This window comes from Mustela nivalis (genome assembly GCF_964662115.1).
Source record: "Mustela nivalis genome assembly, chromosome: 9".
Taxonomy (NCBI): Eukaryota; Metazoa; Chordata; class Mammalia; order Carnivora; family Mustelidae; genus Mustela; species Mustela nivalis.
In genome coordinates, this window is record NC_139028.1 from 104,991,409 (window position 1) to 105,015,830 (window position 24,422).

Genomic DNA, 24,422 nt, shown 5'->3' on the forward strand with positions numbered 1-24,422 from the left:
GTAATAACATTATAATGTCTTATAAATATACTTTTTAATAATCGATTGCTATGTGCATGGCAGTAACCTATGTGGACAATATTATTTCATCCATTTTGCAAATGAAGAAACAATTGCAGAGACTGATGTTAATAGTAATAATAATGATAATATCAACTAAAACTTAATAGACACTTGTTTGTGCTCGTTTTTGCAAAAATGTTATTGTTTCTCACTACAAAACTCACTACAAAAGTGAGATAATTACCACTGTTATTTTATACTTCTTTTACAAAGAAAGAGATGCAAACATAGAGAAATTATGGATCCTGTCGAAGGTCAAGAAGATAATAAAAGGTAGAGCCAAAATTAGATCAAATTATACTTGTTAACTTTTTTCTACTAATTTTTTGATCTTTTCCTTACATTGTTATGTTATAATAAACAATGTTGAACTAGGAATCTCCTTTTGACATAGCATAATAATTATAATGACTTTAATTCTCCTTCATAGGCAAGTGTACATGAAGCAATATCATCAACAGACACACACACACACACACACACACACACACACGCATTGGAATCCCTAAATATTAATACAAATGTGGTGGTCTTTTCAATGAACAACACCTTTACCTTGGCCTCTTATGGAGCCCTATTTCTTCCCTTCTCAGTCTCCTTACAAGAGCGGGACTCTAGATTTTTCTGAACAATGTTGAAAATGACTACCATAGTGGTTGTCTTGTATTGGCTTGAAAACCAGAGAAACTAGATTGGAATCTTGCCTTTTACACTTGTGACTTTCTTTTTCCAGGGTATTTTTCTTAGCAACTTTCATCCTTGTTTCCTCTTTTATAAAATGAGAATTATAATATCAATATCCCAGATGTTATGAGAATTGAGGGAACATATATGAACATACCCACCACATTATTGTGGGAGCACAAAAGACTTTTACTTTTTTTTTTTTTTTTTACTGTGTATGCAACTACGTGATAGGAAGAATTGGTATTTTGAGTGAAATTCAGGGAAAAAAATAAACCATGCAATAAGGCGAGGGAGAATCATCTCCCCAATTTAATTTTCAAGAAGCCACAGAGGCTCACATTATTCATGGCCATTAACCTCAGGAAGGACTATCTCTGGTCATGCTTATATTAAATGACTGGTGACTTATGTCATTTATTACTGATATTTATGTCTTTTCTGTGTGTGGAGTATATTTACATTTGATTTTCATGCTCATGATTAGTCTTTAATGTTAATGTTCTCATGGCAAAATAAAGTGAATGGTGTCAAAGAGCTGGTTCTTGAAGACTGTGTAATCATTATGAGCCTCAAGTTTTTCATTTGTCAAATTAGGCTAATGATATTTATCAACTATCTTCTGAAGAATTGGTGTGAGGATAAAATATTACTTTATTTGAGTAGTGTTGAAAGATAATGGTTATTATATATAGAACGTTCCAATCTTTCTCTCTCTCTCTTTTTTTTAAGTATAGGGATAAAGGGAACATTTCTCAATTTCATAAAAGCTATCTATGAAAAACCCACACCAAATATCATTTTCAATGGGGAAAAAGCTGACAGTCTTCCCAGGAACATGACAGGGATGCCCCCTCTTGCCATTACTGTTCAACATAGTACTCAGAAGTCCTAGCAACAGCAATGAAACAACAAAAATAAATAAAAGGTATTCATGGAGCACTGAGTGCAGTGCACAAACATTGAATCTTGGAACACTGAAAAAAATAAAATTAAAAAAATGCTCAACATAAAAAAAGAAATAAAAGGTATTCAAATTGACAAAGAAGAAATCAAACTCTCTTCACAGATGACACAACACTTTATATGAAAAACCCAAAAGACTCCACCCCCAAATTAATAGAACTCATACAGCAATTCAGTAATGTGGCAGGATACAAAATCAATGCACAGAAATCAGTTGCTTTCCTTTACACTACAATGAAAATACAGAAAGGGAAATTAGAGAATCAATTCCATTTACTATAGCACCAAGAACCATAAGATACCTTGGAATAAATCTAACGAAAGAGGTAAAGGATCTGTTCTCAAAGAACTACAGAACACTCATGAAAGAAATTGAAGATGATACAAAGAGATGGAAAAGCATTCCATGCTAATGGACTGGAAGAATAAACATTGTTAAAATGTCTATACTGCCCAGAGAAATCCATACTTTCAATGATATCCCTATCAGAAAGTACCCATCTTTAAGATGCTTCAATGCTACTGAAAAACTTATAGTCTTAGATTATCTTAATGATGTTTAGGCTTATGAGATATAATTCCATTTTCAAATTGACCTCTTCTAGGAAACGTTCAGTATGAAGTATGTGAAACACTCAGACATGGACTATTTCCATAATCCGATAACCAATCAACAGTTTTTGAGAAAGAGTTTCTATTAGTTTAAAACTTTCCTTCTAGCCTAAAGCCTCAGAATTCTTCATAGAAAATCTGGGATTTGAATTTAGAAAGAATTATTTTGAAACACTATGGAGAAATGACCTGCAGATGTTTCTGGTCCCATAGGCAAGAGGCAATAAATGTGGAGGAAACACTTTCAAATGGATCATTCCTACCCTAATAAATCTTGCTCTGGAAGATTTTCATCTGGCACTGCATGGATATTTTAAGAGGTTTTCATAAATATTCAAGGACTTTGGCTTATAGCTGCTGCTTTTATTCTTTGGAATAATTATCTGCTTTGGCGGAAATGCTTTGACTTAGGAGCAAATATTCTGAAGAGTCATGTTAGAGAAACACCCAATTTTGAATAGGGAATTGTATTTCTTGTACTTGAGACCCACACATGCAAAAATCCTCTTTGTCTTTAGAACTTTGGTTTCCTTTGTTCCTTTCTTCCTTCCTTCCTTTCTTTTTCTTTTTCTTTTTTTCTTTTAACTTTCTTTTTTGGAAAACGAATGCCTGCATAGGTTGAGTATTTATTATCAAGGCATGGCAATCGTATTGTAGGTATGGTATGGGTGACATCAGTACTGGCATTCTTAGGAATGGAATGATAAAATATCAAGGACTTGCTTTAGTATTCTCAGACAGCAACAACAACAAAACAAATAAAAAATAAATAAGCCCATGTGGAATGAGGGAAAGTGCAATGAGATGAAATAGGAATAATAATATGTTGACAATTGTTGAATCTGGATAATGGTGGAAGGGACTTCTTATAGAGGTTTTTTTTGTTGTTTTTGTTTTGTTTTTATCAGGCTCATAGTATTTATTAACAAAAACAATTGCTTTTAACTTTTTAAAATATTTATTTATTTATTTATTTGTTTTTTCACTTATTTTATTATATTAGTCACCTTATACTACATCATGAGTTTTTGATGTAGTGTTCCATGATTCATTGTTTATATGTAACACCCAGTGCTCCATGTAATACATGCTCTCCTTAATATCCATCACTGGGTTAACCCATTCCCCCCAACCTCAGCCCTCTAAAATCCTCATTTTGTTTCTCAGAGTTTGTAGTCTCTCATGGTTCATCTCCCTCTCTGATCTCTTCCCCTTCATTTTTCCCTTCCCTCTCCTAATGTCCTTGATGCTACCCTCATGTTCCACATATAAGTAATCCATACGATAATTGGCTTCCTCTGTTTGACTTATTTCACTTAGCTTAAACCCCTCCAGTTCCATCTATGTCAGTGCAAATGGTGGGTATTCATCCTTTCTGATGGCTGAGTAATATTCCATTGTATATATGGGCCACACCTTCTTTATCCATTCATGTGTTGAAGATCATCTCAGTTACTTCTACAGTTTGTGTATTGTGGACGTTGTTGCTATAAACATTGGAGTGCATGTGCTCCTTCTTTTCACTATATCTGATTCTTAATGTCTTAATGACAGTCACAGTTCTACTTTTTTTCTGTAAAAATGATCAGTAGATTTGAATGGGAATTTTTTTTTTTTTTGAGGGAGTTAGATATACTAGTAAGTTTTTTTTGCAATATAATTCTTTTTGAGATTATTTTATTATTTTATTTTATTTTACATGTAATCAAATGCAACCTTTTAAGTATGTGGTTTGATGAGTTTTGAAAAATTTATATATTCACATAGCGATTAACAAATTCAGGATTTAGAATACTTTCATTAACCCAGAAAGATCTATCATGCTCCATTTCAGTTAATTCTCTCAGATTCAACTACTGTCCTAATTGGCACCACTCTGTTTTAGTGTTGTCTATTCTTTAACTTCATATAAATTGAATCATATCATCTACTAGCAGTGCATGGTCTCTTTGTTCCAAAATTTAGCATATTGATATATGTATCGTTAGTCCATTACTTTTCTTTGCTGAAGATTATTGTCTCTCTCACCAACTTCTGACTTTCAAGTGCAGCGTATTTTCCTTTAATGTGATTGTTTAATTTTGGGAAATAAATTCATCTTATTGTAGTTTACTTTTCAGTTGCCTTCCTAACTTCTATTTTTTTGTTCTATATACTTTTAAGCTAATGAAGTAGATTCTTTTGGTCTATTATTCTATTTTCTCTTCTTCTTAACAGCTTTTTAAATAATAGATTCTATTTTCTTCAGCAGTTTCAGGTTCATAGGGAAGTTGGGCAGAGGTTATGGAAATTTCCTTTATCTCCTCTGATTACAAAATAGGCAGAGGAACTGGATAGATATTTTCCAAATACATATAAATTGCCAACAGCACGTCAAAAGAAGCTCAACATCACTTGTCATGAGAGAAATGTAAATTAAAATCATACTATCACTTCACTTCTGTTAGAATGACCAGTATTGAGAAGACAAGAGATAAGGAATGTTGGTGAAGATGTGAAGAAAAAGGATCCCATGTGTACTATTGATGGGTATGTGAATTAGTATAGTCATTATGGAGAAAAGTACAAAGTTTCTTCAAAAATATTAAAATAGTACTACCTTCCATTAGTTGTACTCTTGGGTATATATCTAAAGGATCTCAAATCATGATTGTGTAGGGCTTTCTGAATTCTCAGTTTTATTGCATCATATTTATAGTAGCCAAGGAGTGGATACAACCTCATCCTTGACTGATGAACCAATATAGGAAATGTGGGACATACATTATTCAGACTTTAAATAGAGGAAAATTCTGGGGCACCTGGGTGGCTCAGTGGGTTAAAGCCTCTGCCTTCAGCTCAGGTCATGATCCCAGGGTCCTAGGATTGAACCCCAATCTCTCTCTGCTCTCTGCTCTGTGGGGAGCCTGCTTCCTCCTCTCTCTCTGCCTGCCTCTCTGCCTACTTGTGATCTCTGTCTGCCTAATAAATAAATAAAATCTTTTAAAAAAATAAATAAATAGAGGAAAATTCTTCCATTGGCAATAACATAGATGGAGCTGGAAAATTTGATGTTAAGTGAAACAAGCAAGAATAGAAAGAGAAATATTGCATGATCTCACTTATATATGGAAATGATAAAGTTCTATTCACAGAAGTAGAGAATAGAATAGTGGTTACCAGGGGCTAGGTATTGGAGGAAATGGAGAGATGTTGGCCCAAGGGTGCATGGTTTCAGTTATGTAGAATGAAGAAGTTCTAGGCATTTAATATATAGCATGGTCACTATACTTAATACCATAACCTATACTTAAAATTGTAAAAAAGGAGAGATCTAAATTAAAACTTCTTACAAACACACACACACACAGACACATGCACATACAATGTTAAGTATATAGAAAAGATATATGTCTTAATTAGATTGTGATGATCTTTTCAGTACACACACACACACACACACACACACACACACACACATACTTTTACTATATCAACATGCCAACTTGGGACACTAGTGCAGTCACTAAGCTTCACAACATCCCCAAAAGCAAAAAGTAATGAGAACACTTAAAACATGATATCTTTTTTTTTTTTTTTTTAAAAACAAAACATGATATCTTAATGAATTTATTTTAAAATAATCTTTGACTGGATGAAACTATTGGTATTGAAAATGTTTTTCAGGTAAACAATGAAGAACAGCATTAAAATTAAATGGAATCTTGTCTCAGTTACTAAGGATGTGGTGAACTTGAATACACTGATATAAATGATTTTATTTATTTATTTATTAGCTTTTATTTAAATTTCTGTTAGTTAACAGGCATTGTGATAAGAATTCCAGGTGTACAAATGAGTCATTCAATACATACCACACCCAGTACACATCACAATTATACTCCTTTATCCCTATTTTATATTTAACTAATTGTCCTACCCACCCACTCTCTGGTAACCATCAGTTTGTTCTCTATAGTTAAGAATTTCTTTCTTGATTTGTCCCCCCTCTCTGTTTTTCCGTATACTGATTTATTTAGTTTGTTTTTTTATTTTTATTTTCACATGAGTGAAATCATATGGTATTTGTCTTTCTCTGACTGAATTTTTTCACTTAGCATAATACTCTGTGGCTCCATTCTTGTCATGGAAAATGCAAGATCTCATTTCTCATTCTTGTTTATGAATAATATTCCATTATGTATTTGTGTGTGTATATATACACACCCATATATTTGTGTGTGTAAATACATAAGCATTTGTGTGTGTGTGTATACACACACACAAATACATAAGTCATCCTTTTTTTAAAAAAAAATTATTTATTTACTTGACAGAGAGAGATCACAAGTAGGCAGAGAGGCAGACAGAGAGAGAGAGGAGGAAGCAGGCTCCCTGCCGAGCAGAGAGCCCAATGCAGGACTCGATCCCAGGACCCTGAAATCATGACCTGAGCCGAAGGCAGCGACTTAACCCACTGAGCTACCCAGGCACCCTACATAAGTCATCTTTATCCAATTCATCATTCTATGGATACTTGGACTATTTCCATAATTTGGCTACAGTAGATAATGCTGTTATAAACATTGGGTTGCATGTATCACACTGATTTCAGTGAATCTAAACTTTGGCCTGCTCTAATTCAAAGTATGACTGCTAATCTGCTCTGCTGGCTTCAAAATTTTATTGCCATTTCTAGCATCACAATACACACTACACTTTTACTAAGAAATAACAGAGAAAGGAAGCAGCTTCCTGCTGCAAAAGTAGGGTCTCTCTAATTCCATTAACTAGAGACAAGTATAGTGAGTAGTTCTGAATGCCTCTTATACTTTCTTTTATTTCACTGATACCACCCACATTTAAATGAAATAATATACACTTTTTTTCCCTTTAAAATAAGTTTTACCTTGTGGTACTTCAATCTCAGTATATGTTTTATCTATGCTGTATTGCAAAACTTATTTAGTCTTGACAGCATATATTGTTTTGTTCTTTCCCTCAGAAGTCTCTTGAGCTCTCAGAAGTCTCTTGTTTTAGCCCCTATTTATCAATTATGTAGATTATCTGAATATCTCCAGGACTTTTTAATACTATATTTAAAAATCTCAGGGTCACCTGTGTGACTCAGTGGGTTAAAGCCTCTGCCTTCGGCTCAGGTCATGATCCCAGGATCCTGGGATCGAGCCCCGCATCGGGCTCTCTGTTCGGCGGGGAGCCTGCTTCCCCTCTCTCTCTGCCTGCCTCTCTTCCTACTTGTGATCTCTCTTTGTCAAATAAATGAACAAAATCTTAATAAATAAATAAATAAATAAATAAAATCTCATATATAATGCCTCAGTTATCTCAATAGTCAACGAAAACAATGAGAAAAAATTATTTAAAAAAATAATACATGTGTGTGTGTGTGTGTGTGTGTGTGCACACTCATACATATGTATATGGTCTTTTGGCCTTTGATTTGCTAGAATGGAACTTTTTAAAGATAAACTAATGATACAGTGAGAAGAATTCTTGCCACACAATGTTAATTCATTTGATCTGAATGTGTTCAAGACAAAGCAAAACACCTTATTTGAAATGTGCTATAGAGACAATTAAAAGTCATAGTAAACAGACTATTATTTATGGATGCTCAGAGTTTGAACAGTTGTGATTGCAAAAATATCTTTCTCCTTATCAAACTAGAGGGTAGACTTAGATGTGAGAAGTACTTCATTATCACCAATTATTCATGATAGTGTGTCATTATCACCAATATCAAAATTGAGCTCTCAGGAAAGGTAAGAACCAGGCTAGCATTATGAGGGAAACCACTAGTTTGAGGGCAGAAGTACAGAGAAAAGTAAGGAAATTAGGTGCACTACCTTAGATTGCATTGGGCAAGTCAAGATATAGACTACCCTATGTGATATCTGCACAGAATAAGTAATCAACCAAAGCCCTCAATTCATCTTTTGCATTCAGATGTAATTTTGATATGCCATATCATTCTCATGGCATTTTTCACTTCTGCATTCCTCAGTGTGTAGATGAATGGGTTGAGAAAAGGTGTCCCAATAGTATAAAATACAGTCACCATCTTGTCCATGGGGAAAGTGGTTGCAGGGCGTGTATATATGAATATACATGGAACAAAGAATAACACTACTACTATGATATGAGAAGTGCAAGTAGAGAGAGCTTTTTTCCTTCCTTCTGCACTGTGGTTTCGCAGTGAATGCAAGATGATAATGTATGAGATTATCAGAATCACAAAACCACTTGTGGTAATGGCCCCACTGTTAGACACCATCAACAGGTTGATCTCATATGTATCCATGCAAGCAAGTTCCATCAAGGGCTGCAAATCACAGCAGTAATGATCAATCAAATTGGGTCCACAGAAAGGCATTCTCAAGGCCAGGATAATCTGGGTTGTAGAATGGATGAAAGCCCCAATCCATGCAATAATAATCAAAATGTTGCAGACTTGCTGGCTCATTATGGTTGGATAATGTAAAGGCTTGCAAATGGCCACATAGCGATCAGCAGCCATGAGGATGAGCACAAAGATCTCCATGCCACCGAAGAAATGTAGTGCAAAGACTTGAGTCATGCACTCATTGTAAGTTATGATTCTTTTTGCAGAGAGTGAATCCGCAATTAGTCTAGGAGCTATGGAGGTTGAAAAGCAGGCATCCAGCAAAGGACAAATAAAATAGGAAAAAGTACATGGGGCTCTTAAGTGTCCGGCTGGACTTGATGGTCACAATAATAAGCAAATTCCCTACCATTGTTCCCAGATAAAAAATGAAGATGATTACAAATACCATTTTCTGTCTCATAGGATCTTCAGTCAATCCTAATAGTATGAATTCAGTTACACTGTTGTTTTGCTGCAAAATTTCAGGCAACATGGAGAAAGCATTGGTTAGAAATGGTTAATCTGCAAAGAAAGAAATATTATGCAATGATTATTTAACTTAGAGATTAAATCCATATGCTTGATCATGGATGCACCACTTACCAGTGTGTATTCCTTTACCTTCTGTGTCATTTTCTTCTGAATAAAGAGGAAATCATATTATCTCTTCACAATCTATTCAGCTGATTATTAATGGAAGCAATGAAAAATATCAATAATGAAAGAGTACCTGATTCTTCAGGCACAATAAATATTAACCTAGGGGATTTTGTGTGAGAGGGCATCTTTCTGAAGTGAATGTCTCTCTTTAGTTTAACATAAAAAAAAGAGAGAGAGAGAACAAGAGAAAAACAAACAATATTTTAACAGTAAACTTTCAGTCAATTGGTAAACTCCATTGTGAAACTTGGTCTGGTAGCTTGAGTCTTTATTTCCTATTCTTTTAACTCTCAATAATTTCTAGTTGCTTAGAGTTCTAAATTAAGCTTCTATCATAATATTTTGTACTTTTGAAATTATACTATGTTGCCCAAAGTTAAATTCGTCACTATTTTACTATTTTATTTGTTTTTTTTTTCAGCATATTTTGTTAAAACATAAGGATCGACTGAGGTTGCAATATAGGATAAATAAAGAACATATGACATAAATCAAAGTGTTCTTTCAAATTTTATGTTATTTTAAGCACCAGGGACTTAGAATTCTTGGAATCTATGTTTTGAGTGACCCATACCTGGATTTCAGTAAGAGAAGATAGATAGAGAAGGGAATGAATATTTATTTATATATACCAAACAGTGGAAAAATCCTTATCTGTCCTCTTCATATGTATTTACCATATTGTAGCACAATACCAAAAAATGCCAAATCATTTAAGGAGATATGCAACATGTATTCCACACAGAAGCACAATTTTCTCAAATGCAAATGACTTTCAGAGATCACTCTTTAAGAAAAGAGTGTGTAGGGTGCCTGTGTGGCTCAATCAGTTAAGCATCCCATTCTTGATTTCCACTCAGGTTGTGATCTCAGGTTTGTGGGATTGAGTCCCATTCCAGGCTCCGCATTGATCATGGAGCCTGCTTAAAATTCTATCTCTCCATCTCCCTCTCTTCCCTTTCCCTGTTCAGGCTCTCCTCACTCTATAAATGAATAAACAAAATCTTTTTTAAAAAGTGCAAACAAAAATGAGGGAAAGAACTGACTTCAAGAGCAACTCTTCTTATTAAACATTATTTGACAGTATAATCATATTCATTCACAGAAAAATACATTCAGATTTAAATTCCAGTTAAATATCTTTTTACCTATCAGATTAACAGTGGCCTTTTTGATGAATGCCTATTAACAAACACTGCTGAAACTGATGTGGGAAACAACTGATGCTGCACATCCTTAGCAGAGTCTTAAAGGGATGCAGTCTCTCAGGGAGTGATATTCGGCATGATGATATTTCAACAGCGCATAGACACAGGACTGGTGTTTCCATTTGCTGCAAGTAATTTCAGTCACAGGCACAAATACAATCACAACAGCCCTTTCCAAGTAGGCAAAAATTACGAAACAACTTCAAGCCCATCAAAAAGGAAGCTAAATGAATGAGGGATGGTATTTTATGTAATTATCAATAAAAATGAAGTGGCTATACACACAAATGGTTTTTAATATACATTGGAAAGTGATAGAGTTCAGGACTGTATGTGGAGGATGGTAATATTTTCTTTCACATCATAATAATGTATATCACACACACATGGACTCATTTCAATTAATTGTATTTAAGATAGTAACACAATAGCATAATATTTGTGGCTTGGTGTGGGGGGATTGATTCCTCAATTCACAATTGGGAGGACGACTTACCCTTTTTTTTTTTAATTAATTTTTTATTTTTTATAAACATATATTTTTATCCCCAGGGGGTACAGGTCTGTGAATCACCAGGTTTACACACTTCACAGCACTCACCAAAGCACATACCCTCCCCAATGTCCATAATCCCACCCCCTTCTCCCAAGCCCCCTCCCCCCACTTACCTTTTAAAACATTTCCTTTGGTCACTGAAAATATATCATGATGATGCTGCATTAAAAATAAAGCTTTTAGAAACCTCTTAGTAGATGGTTTGCTAATCACATTGGCATATTACTGCTTTATAACAACTGTCTTTGGACAAAGGCTGTAGAGACAGTAAGATTCCCAGGGCCAGAGTAAGATTTAAATGTCTGTGTCACAGGGTGAGTCAGCTGTAGAGTCAGTTCTGGACTCACAGCTCTTAACCACATCGTATCCCAACCACACTGCCATTCACTACAGGTTCCCTTGCATTCTTACGCGTTTGCCAGATATGCTTTTTGTCCAAATCTTTAGCAAATGGGAATGAAAACTTGTTTGTGGTTTTTTAACAGTCAGTTACTATAAAGAGATATCTAATATCTATCCAATTGTCAATCCAGCCACCTACTGATCTATTACCATCGATTATCTATCTATATATCTGATAGAATTATAGACTGAACTATTTGTATAGTTAACATAATAATAGATATAAGCTTGGCATACATTTGAATGAAGCAAACTAAAGAAGGCCGATTTTATTCACATTGGTTCACTTCTGGATTTAAACATCTAGAGAAAATACATATTTAATAATAAGTATTCATAAAGTAAATGAAAGAATTAAGAGAATTTCCTATTATTAGGATCCAGTTGTTTGGTCCTATTCAATACTCAGTTACCACTGAAAAGGGAAGCCTACTCCGTCCAAAATAAATCATCATCTCCATGGAGCATTTCCTGGAACACTCAGATATTATTTCTATTTGATCATTTCTCCACCAGGAGCTGTTGTGCATTTATCTTATTCTGTCTTCTCAGTTTCTATTATAATCTACTTCTAGAAAACCCCCAAAACTTTTTATCCTTCTACAAATGCCTTCTATGTGCTAGATGAACACTGTGACATTGATCAGATAATTTTTCTGAGTATTAAATAAAGTAACGTTAATCTCCAACACAAATCTTACCAGTTTTAAGAGCTTATAGAAACATTAGGATTTAGAGTAATCTTTTCTTCTCAAGGTAATTTGGCCACTATTAGTTCAAATGAGAAAAAAAAAAATAAATGTTTCTAAAATCCTGTCTGATCTTTTTATATGTCACTGAGGCATAGGTTATTGCCTGCATACCAGAAGACAAAGTCTGTCCTGGATTCATCTGACACTTTCTCTCACATGTAATTTTGACTGGGAAATGCTCCTTTTCTGCCTTTCCTGCACTAGTATTTAAACATGAATGATGCAAAATATAGGAGTCTGGGGAAGGTCATTCCCTGAGGTCTCCCTTCCCTTTTAGTTAAGAAGCATGATCTGGATATAATGAAGTAGATACTTTTCAATATTTATTTTTAGATTATGGGGAAAAGGTGATCTCTTCTTTCAATTAAAGGAGCTTATTTGGACCATAAATGATGACTTTTGGCTAGAATAAAAAATAAAAATCAGTGATTATCTAATGATCTATGCCCAGGACATGGTTCCAGACACCATTATCCAAAAATGAATCAGGACTTCTTAAATAGCTGACTCTAGCTTGGGGGCATGAAATATACAAGATGAACTGGAGCATCTTGTAATGTTAGAAGGTAAGGAAGTGCTAACCCCCCCCACACACACACACACAGAGATACACACACACAAAGAGATTTATTGAAAAGAATTGATTCTCATGTATATGGAGCTGCCAAGTGCAAAACCTGCACAGTCTATGTCCCATTTTGAGTCTAAAGACCAGAAACTGCTATAAACCAGTACAAGCCAATGTCCCGGTTCAGGTCCATAGAGAGGAGGCTCCTTTCATCAGGAAGAGTTAATGTGTCAGAGTGAAAATTATCAGACAGGAAGAGCTGATGGTTCAGTTTGAAGGCTATCAGGCAGGCGAATTCCCTCTTACTGAGGGGACATTAGCCTTTTGTAATTTTCAGGCCTTCATTTAGTTAGATGAGAACCCTACTTTAGTGAGATTAATCTACTTTATTCAGTCTACCCATTCAAAAGTTAATATCATCCAAAAAAATATCATAGTCACAAACCAAAACAATAGTTGAACAAATATTTGAGTACCCTGTAGCCCAGGCAAGTTAACATATAAAATCAACAAGTGCAAATCCATTGTTTATCCATTAGTACCTATACACATCTCCTAAATCCATACTTGCTCTCCAAAAAAAAAAAAAACAAAACAAAACAAAACAAACCACAAGGTCATAATACCACCTAACATCACACAACTATCCAAGAACTGAAAATGACCTAGAACCCCCAAAGTAAGGGGAAGTAAATTTTGGGGGGTGATTTTTACTTTCCCCTTAATATTCAGTAACTTCAATATTATGGTGGAAAACAAAAACACTAAAATGCCATGGTAGAAATTCAATATATATTTAGTTTCATAGTAAGGTAATAAGAAAAGGAAGAAAACAAAGATATTTGCTTTATATATGTTCAAGCACACAAACACATTCATAATATAAGGAGTAAATACAATAATTACAGTCTTCATTTTATAACAATCACATGCTTAATTTATAATTTCTTCTGTTACTCATTCTATACTCAATGTGTCTTCAGCAAGCACAGATGCTGCTCATGGTTCTCAAGCTGGTGGGGTGACACAAACCTTCATTACTGAAGCATCTGGGTCCTTAGTAGTTCTGCCTGGATTGGGTTGTTGTAGTTTTCCATTGACCATACTCACAGACTATGGTGATACTAAGAGTTATCCTATGGGATCTCCTATATTCTAGATATACTATTTGTTATCTCCATTCTGGAGTAGTTGTCCAATTTCCCCTTTGTTGCCAGGAACAATTACCTCAAGAAGAACAGTAACTTACATCTTTGCCTATAGATTCAAAGGCATGAGCATGAGCTGCCAAAAGTGGTCAGGCAGCAGTCTTAACACTGTTAAATAGAATCTTGTTGTGTCTCTTGCTGGAAGCACTTCTCCCTTTGGATTAAAGACCTCAAAGCAAGAAGAGCATAAGTAAGAGGAAACAGGAAGCAAAAAGTTTGCTAGTGGGTCACTAAGGGTAAGAATGTGTTATGCTGGGGCGCCTGGGTGGCTCAGTGGGTCAAGCCGCTGACGTTGGCTCAGGTCATGATCTCAGGGTCCTGGGATCGAGTCCTGCATCAGGCTCTCTGCTCAGCAGGGAGCCTGCTTCCTTCTCTCTCTCTCTCTCTCTCTGCCTGCCTCTGCCTACTTGTGATCTCTCTCTGTCAAATAAATAAATAAAATCTTTAAAAAAAAAAAAAAGTGTAATGCCTCGGGGCACCTGGGTGGCTCAGTGGGTTAAAGCCTCTGCCTTCAGCTGGGGTCTTGATCTCGGGGTCCTGGGATCGAGCCCTGCATCGGGCGCTCTGCTCAGCTGGGAGCCTGCTTCCTTTTCTCTCTCTCTGCCTGCCTCTCTGCCTACCTGTGATTTCTGTTTGTCAAAATAAATAAAATAAAAAAAAATGTGTAATGCCTCACCCATTTCTATCCTTTGATTACAAAACCTGGCAATGGGAGGAAGAGCATGTCATGGATGTTTATTCAGAGCATACGTCTTTCCAGAGAACTGAAGACTCTTGCTCCAAACCTAGAAGGTATTGTTACCTGGCATGTACTATAACTAATTCTGCAAAGGATTTTCCCACCATTTTATCAGGACAGTTCTTCAACGGGGTGAGAAATGTAGTAAGACCAGTGAATTCCATGAGCATGGATCCCATTATAGCCCTTTATTTGTTGTGGAGTGAGATTGTTTGATCACAAGCAATGCTGTGTAAAATGACATGAATGTGGGTAAAAAATTCTCTAAGTCTATGGATGGTAGCTTTGGCAGAAGCATTGCATGCAGGGGATGCAAATCCATATCCAAAGGATGTGTTTAGGCAGTAAGAACAAAACACTGCCCTTCCATGATGGAAGAAGTCCAATGAGTTCAATCTGCAAACAGGTTGATCATCCCAGGGAATGCTGCCATATTACAGACTTCATGTTGCATGTCCTACTGGAAGATTTGGCACATAGCAGTGGTCATGGCCAGGCTAGCTTTGGTGGGTGAAAGTCCACGTTGTTGAGCTCATGGACAACCTCCTCCCTGCCACCATGACCACTTTGTTCATGGGCCCATTGTACAATGATGGGAGTGGTTGGGGAAAGAGGCTGACTGTATGCACAAAATGGATCATCCTATCCACTTGATGTTAAAATCATTCTCTGGGGTACCTGGGTGGCCCAGTCATTGTTTGCCTTTGGCTCAGATTATGATCTCAGAGTCCTGGAATCTAGCCCTGCTTTGGGCTCCCTGTTCAGCAGGGAGCCTGTTCCTCCCTCTCCCACTCCCCCTGCTTGTGTTCCTGCTCTTGCTGTGTCTCTTTCTGTTAAATAAATAAATAACCTTTTTTTTTTTTTAATTGGTTCCTGCTGGTTCCTGAGATGATGGGCATAGCCTATAATTTCATTCTGGAGGAAATGTACAGAAATGATGGGGCTCTGAGGTCTGGGCTGTTAGTAGTGCAGACACAGCAGCTTGGGCATTGGAGAATTGAAGGGAAACTGAACTGGACACAGCAATGCCCACCATTTTCTGTATCCTCTCTGGCATCACCATTCTTCAGGCCTCCATCCTTTCACATCCAAATCATTTCAGTAACATCCTGACACCACTCTTGCTCCCTTCAGACCACTTCCCACCCTGATAACCCATTCAGTTATCATCTCAAACTCAAATCATACTGCATCATTCACTGTTTCAAAGGTCCTCGCAAAGTGTGTCCCATGATATTTAGCAATAAACTTTAACATGATTATGAGACCCATGTTCCTTTCATTCCAGGTTCATATCCTGCTGTGTACCTTTTATAAGTTCATTGTGTAGTACACTGCCTGGCTTATGGTGAGACTTCAGTAAATACTTGTTGATTGAATAGATGGATTAACAACCATAGTCATATTACTTTCATGAGGTTTCCTGCATACTGATTTTCACACCCTGGACTTTGTTACGTATTCTCTCATGTAGGAATGCTCCTACTCTAACTGATGTGAACATACTCATACTGTTGACTTGATTTCAAGCTCCAGGTTCCATGTTGCATGTCCTTTCATCTTGAAACCTTTCCTGACCCTTATTCTTTGTTGTGTATCCCTCAAACATGCTTTCATAGCACCCAGTGAAGCCACTATGTTAACATTTATAACATGGTGCTGTCATTTTCTGCTCTCCTCTGGGTATCTCTCAGTATATCCAACGCTCTGTGAAGGCAAGACCCAGGCTCCTCTCTGTTCACTTTCAAAGCCCCAGCCACCATCAATGTGTCTGATACATTCTTTGGGGTCACAAAATTTCTGTTGATTAATGAGTGAGGAATGGAAGGAATAAATGAAATATATTTAACCTGAAGTTGTTCTGTGTGTAGATGGATGTGCATATTTAAAAAAATACTTTTTAATAACGAAATGTTGCCAAAAACTAAACTAATTAAGAGAGAATATGAACAGCTCCCATCATATGATGAAATCTTGCTGAGAGGAGGAAGAGTATCAAAGTAAGCTATTTGCTCCTTCACAGAGAATCTCAGCTTTAATTCTTTCTCATCACACATTTTAAGCAGGAGTTAAAGCAAATTGTAGTTTCTCATAGAGAATTCTTAGAGTTTGAATCAGGTAAAATATGAAAACCAAACATAACTACACCGCAGTATTTTTTTTCTCTACATTTTATTGACTTTATCTATCTTCCTTTATACTTTTATTTTTTATCCAACATTTATCATGCACCAGACATTGTACTGCTTGTAAAAACTATTGTTAATTGTCAGGCAATAAGTTTATGGATTATAAATGTATATTAAAAATAGAAATTACTATCTGACATTGAAATAATCTTTCCTTTGAGGCACTGCATTTTCTAATGGCTTATTAGTGTACTGTTTAACCGTAAAAAGTTTAACAGACAGATGAAACCACTGTTGGCAGCAACGAAGAGCCCTAGAGTGTGGATATCAGTGCAGGCAAGATTGAGAAAAGGGTTCAGATCACACATAAAGTGATCTATGACATTAGGGCCACAGAAGGGTAAAGGGATGATAAAGAAGATTTGTATGGTTGCATGTAGGTGACATGAAAAATACAAAATGATTTTGAAGCCTACAAGGAAATTTGGAAACACGATATAATATTCTTCACCTACCCCTTAAGGGTTCAGTGGGCCATTGTTTATATATATATATATATATATATTTTTTTTTTTTAAGATTTTATTTATTTGACAGAGAGAGATTGCAAGTAGGCAGAGAGGCAGAGAGAGAGAGGAGGAAGCAGGCCCCCCACTGAGCAGAGAGCCTGATGCTGGACTCGATCCCAGGACCCTGAGATCATGACCCCAGCCGAAGGCAGCGGCCCAACCCACTGAGCCACCCAGGCGCCCCCTGCTTTTATATTCTTAAAGTAATTATATGCCACAATATTTTAGTGGACATATTATCAACTAGGATAAATAAAATTGAGCAAGTTGTTAATGAAATGGCCATAGAATTTAGTTATAGGAAATTAATTAATATACATATAATATATAATTATATATAACTACATATAATTCTGATATATAATACATGCATATACATGTGTATGTATGCTATATATAATATGGATATAATATAATATCTTATATTTTATATTATATATATGTGGTATCAGACAAATCCTTAGTTCAATAAATGATATCTATTATAATCTTTGTATCATCATTATCTGGCACTGTACCACAGCATTTAAGAGCATGTCTTGAGAAATCAGGTAGATTCTGATTACTGACTCTTCAGTCTACTTATTTTGATACTTTCCCCTTTCTATTTCCTCACCTATAAAAATGGGGATAATGGTAGTACCTCCCTCTTTTGATTGTTATAAAGATAGCTGCTCAATACCAATATATTTTTAATTATTAAATTATGATGACAGATTAGGAATCTATACATATGCATGAAGCTAGTAAAACAAAGCCCCAATTTCATAGAATTGGCCAAATATGCAAAGAGTGATCCTGAGTCAGTGTTATTTTTTATTTTCTTGAACTCATTTCTGTTCTTTTCAATGCAAAATCTTTGATCCATAGCAGCTTTTTTTTTTTTTTCATTTTATAGGTATCCCTTGTCAAGATCATCCAAAATGTCCTTCTGATCTTTGTTTGAGTTGAATTAATATGGAGGTCCAGGCACATTTATTTGTTACCTAAAATAGATTTCCTACTACACAATTTCCTAATGGCATTTTTCATCTGGTCATTTCTCAAGGTATAGATTAAAGGATTTAACATGGGCGTTATTGTAGTATAGAACAAAGCAACTGCTTTATCAATAGATAAAGTAGCTGCAGGTCTCATGTACACAAATATGCAGGGCACAAAGAATAGGACAACCACTGTGATGTGGGAGACACAGGTGGAGAGGGCTTTGCGCCTCGCCTCCAAGCTATGGTTCCTTAGGGAACGCAGAATGACCACATAAGAGACCATCAAGAGGAGAAAGTTTAACAGACAGATGAAACCACTATTGGCAGCAACGAAGAGCCCTAGAGTGTGGGTATCAGTGCAGGCAAGATTGAGCAAAGGGTTCAGATCACACATAAAGTGATCTATGATGTTAGGGCCACAGAAGGGTAAAGGGATGATAAAGAAGATTTGTATGGTTGCATGTAGAAAGCCTCCCACCCATACCACTACCATTAGCAGGCCACACACCCGCCGATTCATTATGGTCATGTAATGCAGTGGCTTGCAGATGGCCACATAGCGGTCATAGGCCATCACAGTAAGTAGGATGACATCAGCACCTCCAAAAAAATGTTCTCCAAATATTTGGATAATACATGCATTGAATGGGATGGTCTTCTTTTCACGGAGTGATTCTATGATCAGTGTAGGGGTATTTACAGAAGAGTAGCAGGCATCAATGAAGGAGAGATAGGCCAGGAAAAAGTACATGGGGGACCCTGATAATGGGCTGGCAGTGATAGTGACCACAGTGAGCACATTTCCTACCAAAGAGATGATGTAGATAACCAAAACCACAGCAAATATGATTTTTTGCATATCTGGATTCTCTGTGAGCCCCAGTAGAACAAACTCTGTCACGTTGTTCCTATTTTCCAGCATTTCATATTATGATTAATTACGTTACCTGAAAAAGAAATACCTTTTGATTAATGTAACCTTGACTTTATTGAATTTTTTTCATCTCATAAATAGTAAATATCTAGATTCTATGGAGTTGTGGGTTCTCATAAGGTTTTTGAGATAGGAGTTCTGAATTCTTGAAGATCCTCTGTGCACACATCATTTTCTGAGAACTATCTATTATCTTTAAGTGGTGATACTGGTAGCTAAGTTTGAAAAGAGTGTGTGGAAATGGGTGTCAAGGCTATGCGTATACAGCTAGGAATTGTTCCTTTATCCTTAGAAATAGGGACCCATAAAAGGTATTTGAGAATATTAATGGAAGGATGAACAGGAGTTGGAGGAAACATGACTCTTCCTGCATGCAAGTATGGTGAAGAACTTTGTGTGCCTTGATGAAGTCACCTGAGGTTCAGTAAGGGAATGCAAGCCAGTGACAGAAAGCCCAGTATCAGATTATTTATAATAGTTGACAAAAAATATAACACATTGTTTCTTACAAGAATGTAATAAAAGTCTCCAGGAGCTACTATAAAAGAATTAGTAATACATGTTGTCAAATCCAATAACATTTTAATAGCTGATAAATATGTCTTTAATGGAAAAAAAATATGTCTTTAATGATTGATTGTTATGTGTACGACATGAGAGTAACCTGTGTAGTTAGTATGATTTTACCCATTTTGCAAATGAAGTAATAATTGCAGAGATTGGTGTTAATAGTAATAATAATGATAGTATCAACTAAAACTTACTAGTTACTTGTTGTGTTCTGTTTTTACAGAAATATGGCTGTTTAATCCTCTGTACAAACATGTGAAATAATTACCACTATTATTTTGTTCTTCTTTACATAAGAGAAAATATAAACACAGAGAAGATGTTAAGGATCCTGCCCAAGATTAAGCAGATAATAAAAGACAGAAACAATATTAGATCAAATTGTATTTGTTAAATTTCCCCCCCAATTTTTAATCCTTGCCCTACATTGTTATGTAATAATAAGCGATGTTAAACCAGTAATCTGCTTTTGACATGGCCATCGTAATTATAATGACTTTAATGTGATTTCAGAAAATTATAGATGAGGAAATTTCATGAACATACACACACACTGGAATCCCTAGATATTAATAAAAATGCAGTGCTAGTTTCATTGAATTGAACTTTTACTTTGACTTCTTTTTTTTTAATTTTTTATTTTTTATAAGCATATATTTTTATCCCCAGGGGTACAGGTCTGTGAATCACCAGGTTTACACACTTCACAGCACTCACCAAAGCACACACCCTCCCCAATGTCCATAATCCCTCCCCCCTTCTCCCAACCCCCCTCCCCCCAGCAACCCTCAGTTTGTTTTGTGAGATTAAGAGTCACTTATGGTTTGTCTCCCTCCCAATTCCATCTTGTTTCATTGATTCTTCTTCTACCCACTTAACTTTGACTTCTAACACAGCTCCATTTTCTCCCTTCCCAACCCCTTTATAAATAATGAGTCCCCAGATTTTTCTACACAATGCTGAAAATGACTACCACAGTGGTTAAGTGTAGTGTATTGGTTTAAAAATCAGAGGGACTAGATTCGAATCTTGCTATTGAACTTGCCACTTATTTTATCCATTTATAGTTCTTGGCAACCTAAATCTTTGCTGCCTCATCTATAAAGGGAGAATGATCATATCCATATCCCAAGTGTTATGAGAATTGATTGAGGAAATATATATTCACATCCCCACCACATCACTGTGGGCACATAAGAACTTTCACCTATTTCTGTGACTGTTTATGAACCTAGGAGGTAGGGAGAATTGGTATTTGAGTTTGTATTGGAATTGGTATTTTTTTTTTTAATAAAACCTCATCACTGATACAATTAACCAAACACAGAGCATGAGGAACAGTGACAACTCTCTCATCAGAGTGTCCAAAGCATGCTTATTATGATCACCCCAAAAAACAGGAAAATTTGTGTTCTTCTCTGATTTATAAGTATGAGATATTATGAGCTTCATAATGATGTGTTACCACAACCACCTAATCGAACATGTTTCTACCTGATAATCCCTCAAGTTTAAGATCCAACTTTCCTGATTTCTTATGTGCTTTAACTTAACTGTGTAATATATTCCTTGGGTCTTTGAGGCAATGACACTAGTATTAATCCAAAGCAAATATATTAAAAGCAAATGTATTAATCCAAATAGAGAAAAACATTAAATAATGCATTAAGGTGAGGAAGAGTCATCTCCCCAATTTTACTTTTCAAGAAGCCACAGAGATGTTATCCATAGCAGTTAACTTCAGGAAGGACTGTCCCTGGTCATTGTTCGATGATTTATGAATGATGATTTATGTTATTTATTACTCATATTTATGTCTTTTCTATGTGTGAAGTGTATTTACATTGGATTTTCAGACTCGTGATAAGTTTTGAATGTTAAAGGAGTTGTCTCATGCCAAAAGAAAGCATGTGCTGTTGGAGCTGGGTCCTACAAATTGTGTTATCTCTATAAGCCTCAACATATTCATCTGCCAAATTAGGTTAATGACACTTACCAATTATCTTTTTAAGAACTGGTGTGTGGATAAAATAGTACTATATTTGAAAAATGTTGAAACATATCAATTACTACATATAGAACATACCAATCTTTAAAATATAGATTACTACATATAGAACATACCAATCTTTAAAATGCTTCAATGCTACTGAAAAACTTACCTTATAGACTTAGATGATCTAAACGATGTCTATGGGTTTTCAGAAATAATTCCATCTGCAAACTGGCCTGTTCTTGAGTAGGAAACATTCAATGTGAAATACATAACACACTCAGTCTATTTCCGTAATTCGATAATCAATCAGCAGTTCTTGAGGAAGTGTTTCTATCAGTCTAAAACTTTCCTTCTAGCCTAAAGCCTCAAAATTCTTCATAGAAAACCTGGGATTTGAATTTAGAATGGATTCTTCTACTACACTATGCAGAAGTGATCTCCAGATATCTCTGGTCCCATAGGCAAGAGACAAGAAACGTGGAGGAAATGTTTTCAAATGGGTCATTTCTAGCATAATGAATCTTGCTCTGGAAATGTAAATGCCCCACAACATTTTTTACCTGGTACTGCATGGGTATTTAAAGAGGTTTCCAAAAAGGTTCAAGGACCTAGGCTTATAGCTGCTAGTTTTTCTCTCTGGAATTAATTATCTCCTTTGGTGGAAAGGTTTTGTTTTAGAAGCAAGTATTCTGAAGAGACATGTTTGAGAAACATCCAATTTTGAATAAGGAGTTTCTTTCCCTGTACTTGGAACTGAAATATGCAAAAATCCCCTTTCTTTTTGCGAACATTGGTTCCAAAGGAAGTCAAACATCATGTGAATAGGAAAATGGCATAATTTCAATGTGGGAACCTGTGATGTACTTAAATTGTTGACTCAGGTCCCAGAGAGAACTTCTACCTCCTTAACAATATTAAAACTTTTCTGGAAGCCTGCTACTGATTGCCTCAGAGCTAGAACACTGAGGGCTTAAAATCAATGGAATGGCAGCCATTAAAGTTCTTGACTGCAAAAACTGTTTATCAGGTTCTATCAGTAACTTTAATAGACTCCCAATTAGTAATCTCTGGATCTCATGGTCTGGTCAGTAAGGAATACTAGGCAACATTAAAATTGGGGAGATATCAAAATGCAAGAAGAAATTTGTAATTTTAATTACAGGAATTGTTCCACACTCTTGTCACTTGGTATTGTTATTTTTCTTTTAGTCATTCATGGCATTATGTGGTAATAAATTATTGTGGTTTTAATTTGCTCTCCCTGATGATTAAGGGTATTGAACATTTTTTTTCTAGTTACTGTTTGCCATTTGTATATATTTTTAATTTTTTATTTAAATTCCAGTTAGTTAACATAAGGGTAATATTAGTTTCAGGCATATAATATGGTAATTGAACACTTCTTTATAACATCTGGTGCTCATCACAAGTGCTCTCCATAATCCCCATCACTGATAAAACCCATCCACCCACTCATCTCCCTTCCAGTAAACAACACCTTGTTCTCTATAGTTAAGAGTCTGTTTCTTGGTTTGCCTCTCTATCACTCTCTCTATTCCCAAACACCCCCCCCCACCATAATGGCTTGTTTTATTTCTTAAATGCCACATATGAAGAAAATCATATGTTATTTGTCTCTCTGTGACTGACTTATTTCAGTTACTATAATACTCTCTAGCCCCATCCATATCATTGCAAATAGCAAGATTTCATTCTCTTTGATGGCTGAATACTATTCCAGTGTGGGGTGTGTGTGTGTGTGTGTGTGTGTATCACATCTTCTCTATCCATTCTTCAGCCTTTTCCATAATTCGGCTATTGTTTTTTAGCTCCTATAAACATTAATGTAGATGATATTTTTTGTATTTTTCTGTTTTTTGAGAAAATACTTAGTAGTGAAATTTCTGGAAGGTAGCATCCATTATACACACACACGCATCTGCCTTCAGCTAGGGTCATGATCTCTAGGTCCTGGGATCCAGCCCTGCATCAAGCTTCCTGTTCAGTGGGGATTCTAGTTCTCAGTCCCTCTCTCTCCCTCTGCCCCTCCTCAGTGCATTCTCTCTCTCAAATAAATAAATAAAATCTTTAAAAAGAAAGAGAAAGAAAGGAAGGAAGGAAGGAAGGAAGGAAGGAAGCAAGCAAACTCGGAGTGTGTAAAGTGAAAGGTGTGACAAATGGCTCACTGTATTCAGTAAAGCTGCTTGGTTCAAACATTGGAGGAAATACAGTTTCCCAGCTGTGCATTTCACCATTTTATTTGCCCTGTTGATTGAATCAAGTGGCCTACTCATCACCGTTGTCTTTGTTTTCATTGTTTCTTTAGTTTTTACTTTTAGTCACTTTATGTTAATTGGGGACCACTGGCTATAGTCAGTTAGCAGAAGCATATGAATGGGATGTTAGCCTCACAATGGGGATCTTAGCTTTCTCCC

General features: G+C 35.8%; 1 protein-coding gene, 1 long non-coding RNA gene and 1 pseudogene across 3 annotated transcripts in view; 1 reads left to right on the forward strand and 2 right to left on the reverse strand.

The window, feature by feature from the left end:
• Nucleotides 1–24,422, forward strand: part of LOC309873033 — a 697,683-nt gene that overhangs the window by 10,441 nt on the left and 662,820 nt on the right. The window lies entirely within an intron of this gene.
• LOC309873016 (olfactory receptor 4C11-like) lies at nt 8,255–9,179 on the reverse strand (annotated as a pseudogene). The gene has a single exon. The product of its transcript is annotated as an olfactory receptor 4C11-like (transcript).
• Nucleotides 18,477–19,409, reverse strand: LOC309841284 (olfactory receptor 4C46-like; the record flags this gene model as incomplete). Its single annotated transcript, XM_082684179.1, has 1 exon — nt 18,477–19,409. The coding sequence occupies one exon, from the start codon at nt 19,407–19,409 to the stop codon at nt 18,477–18,479; it is 933 nt and encodes a 310-aa protein (XP_082540305.1).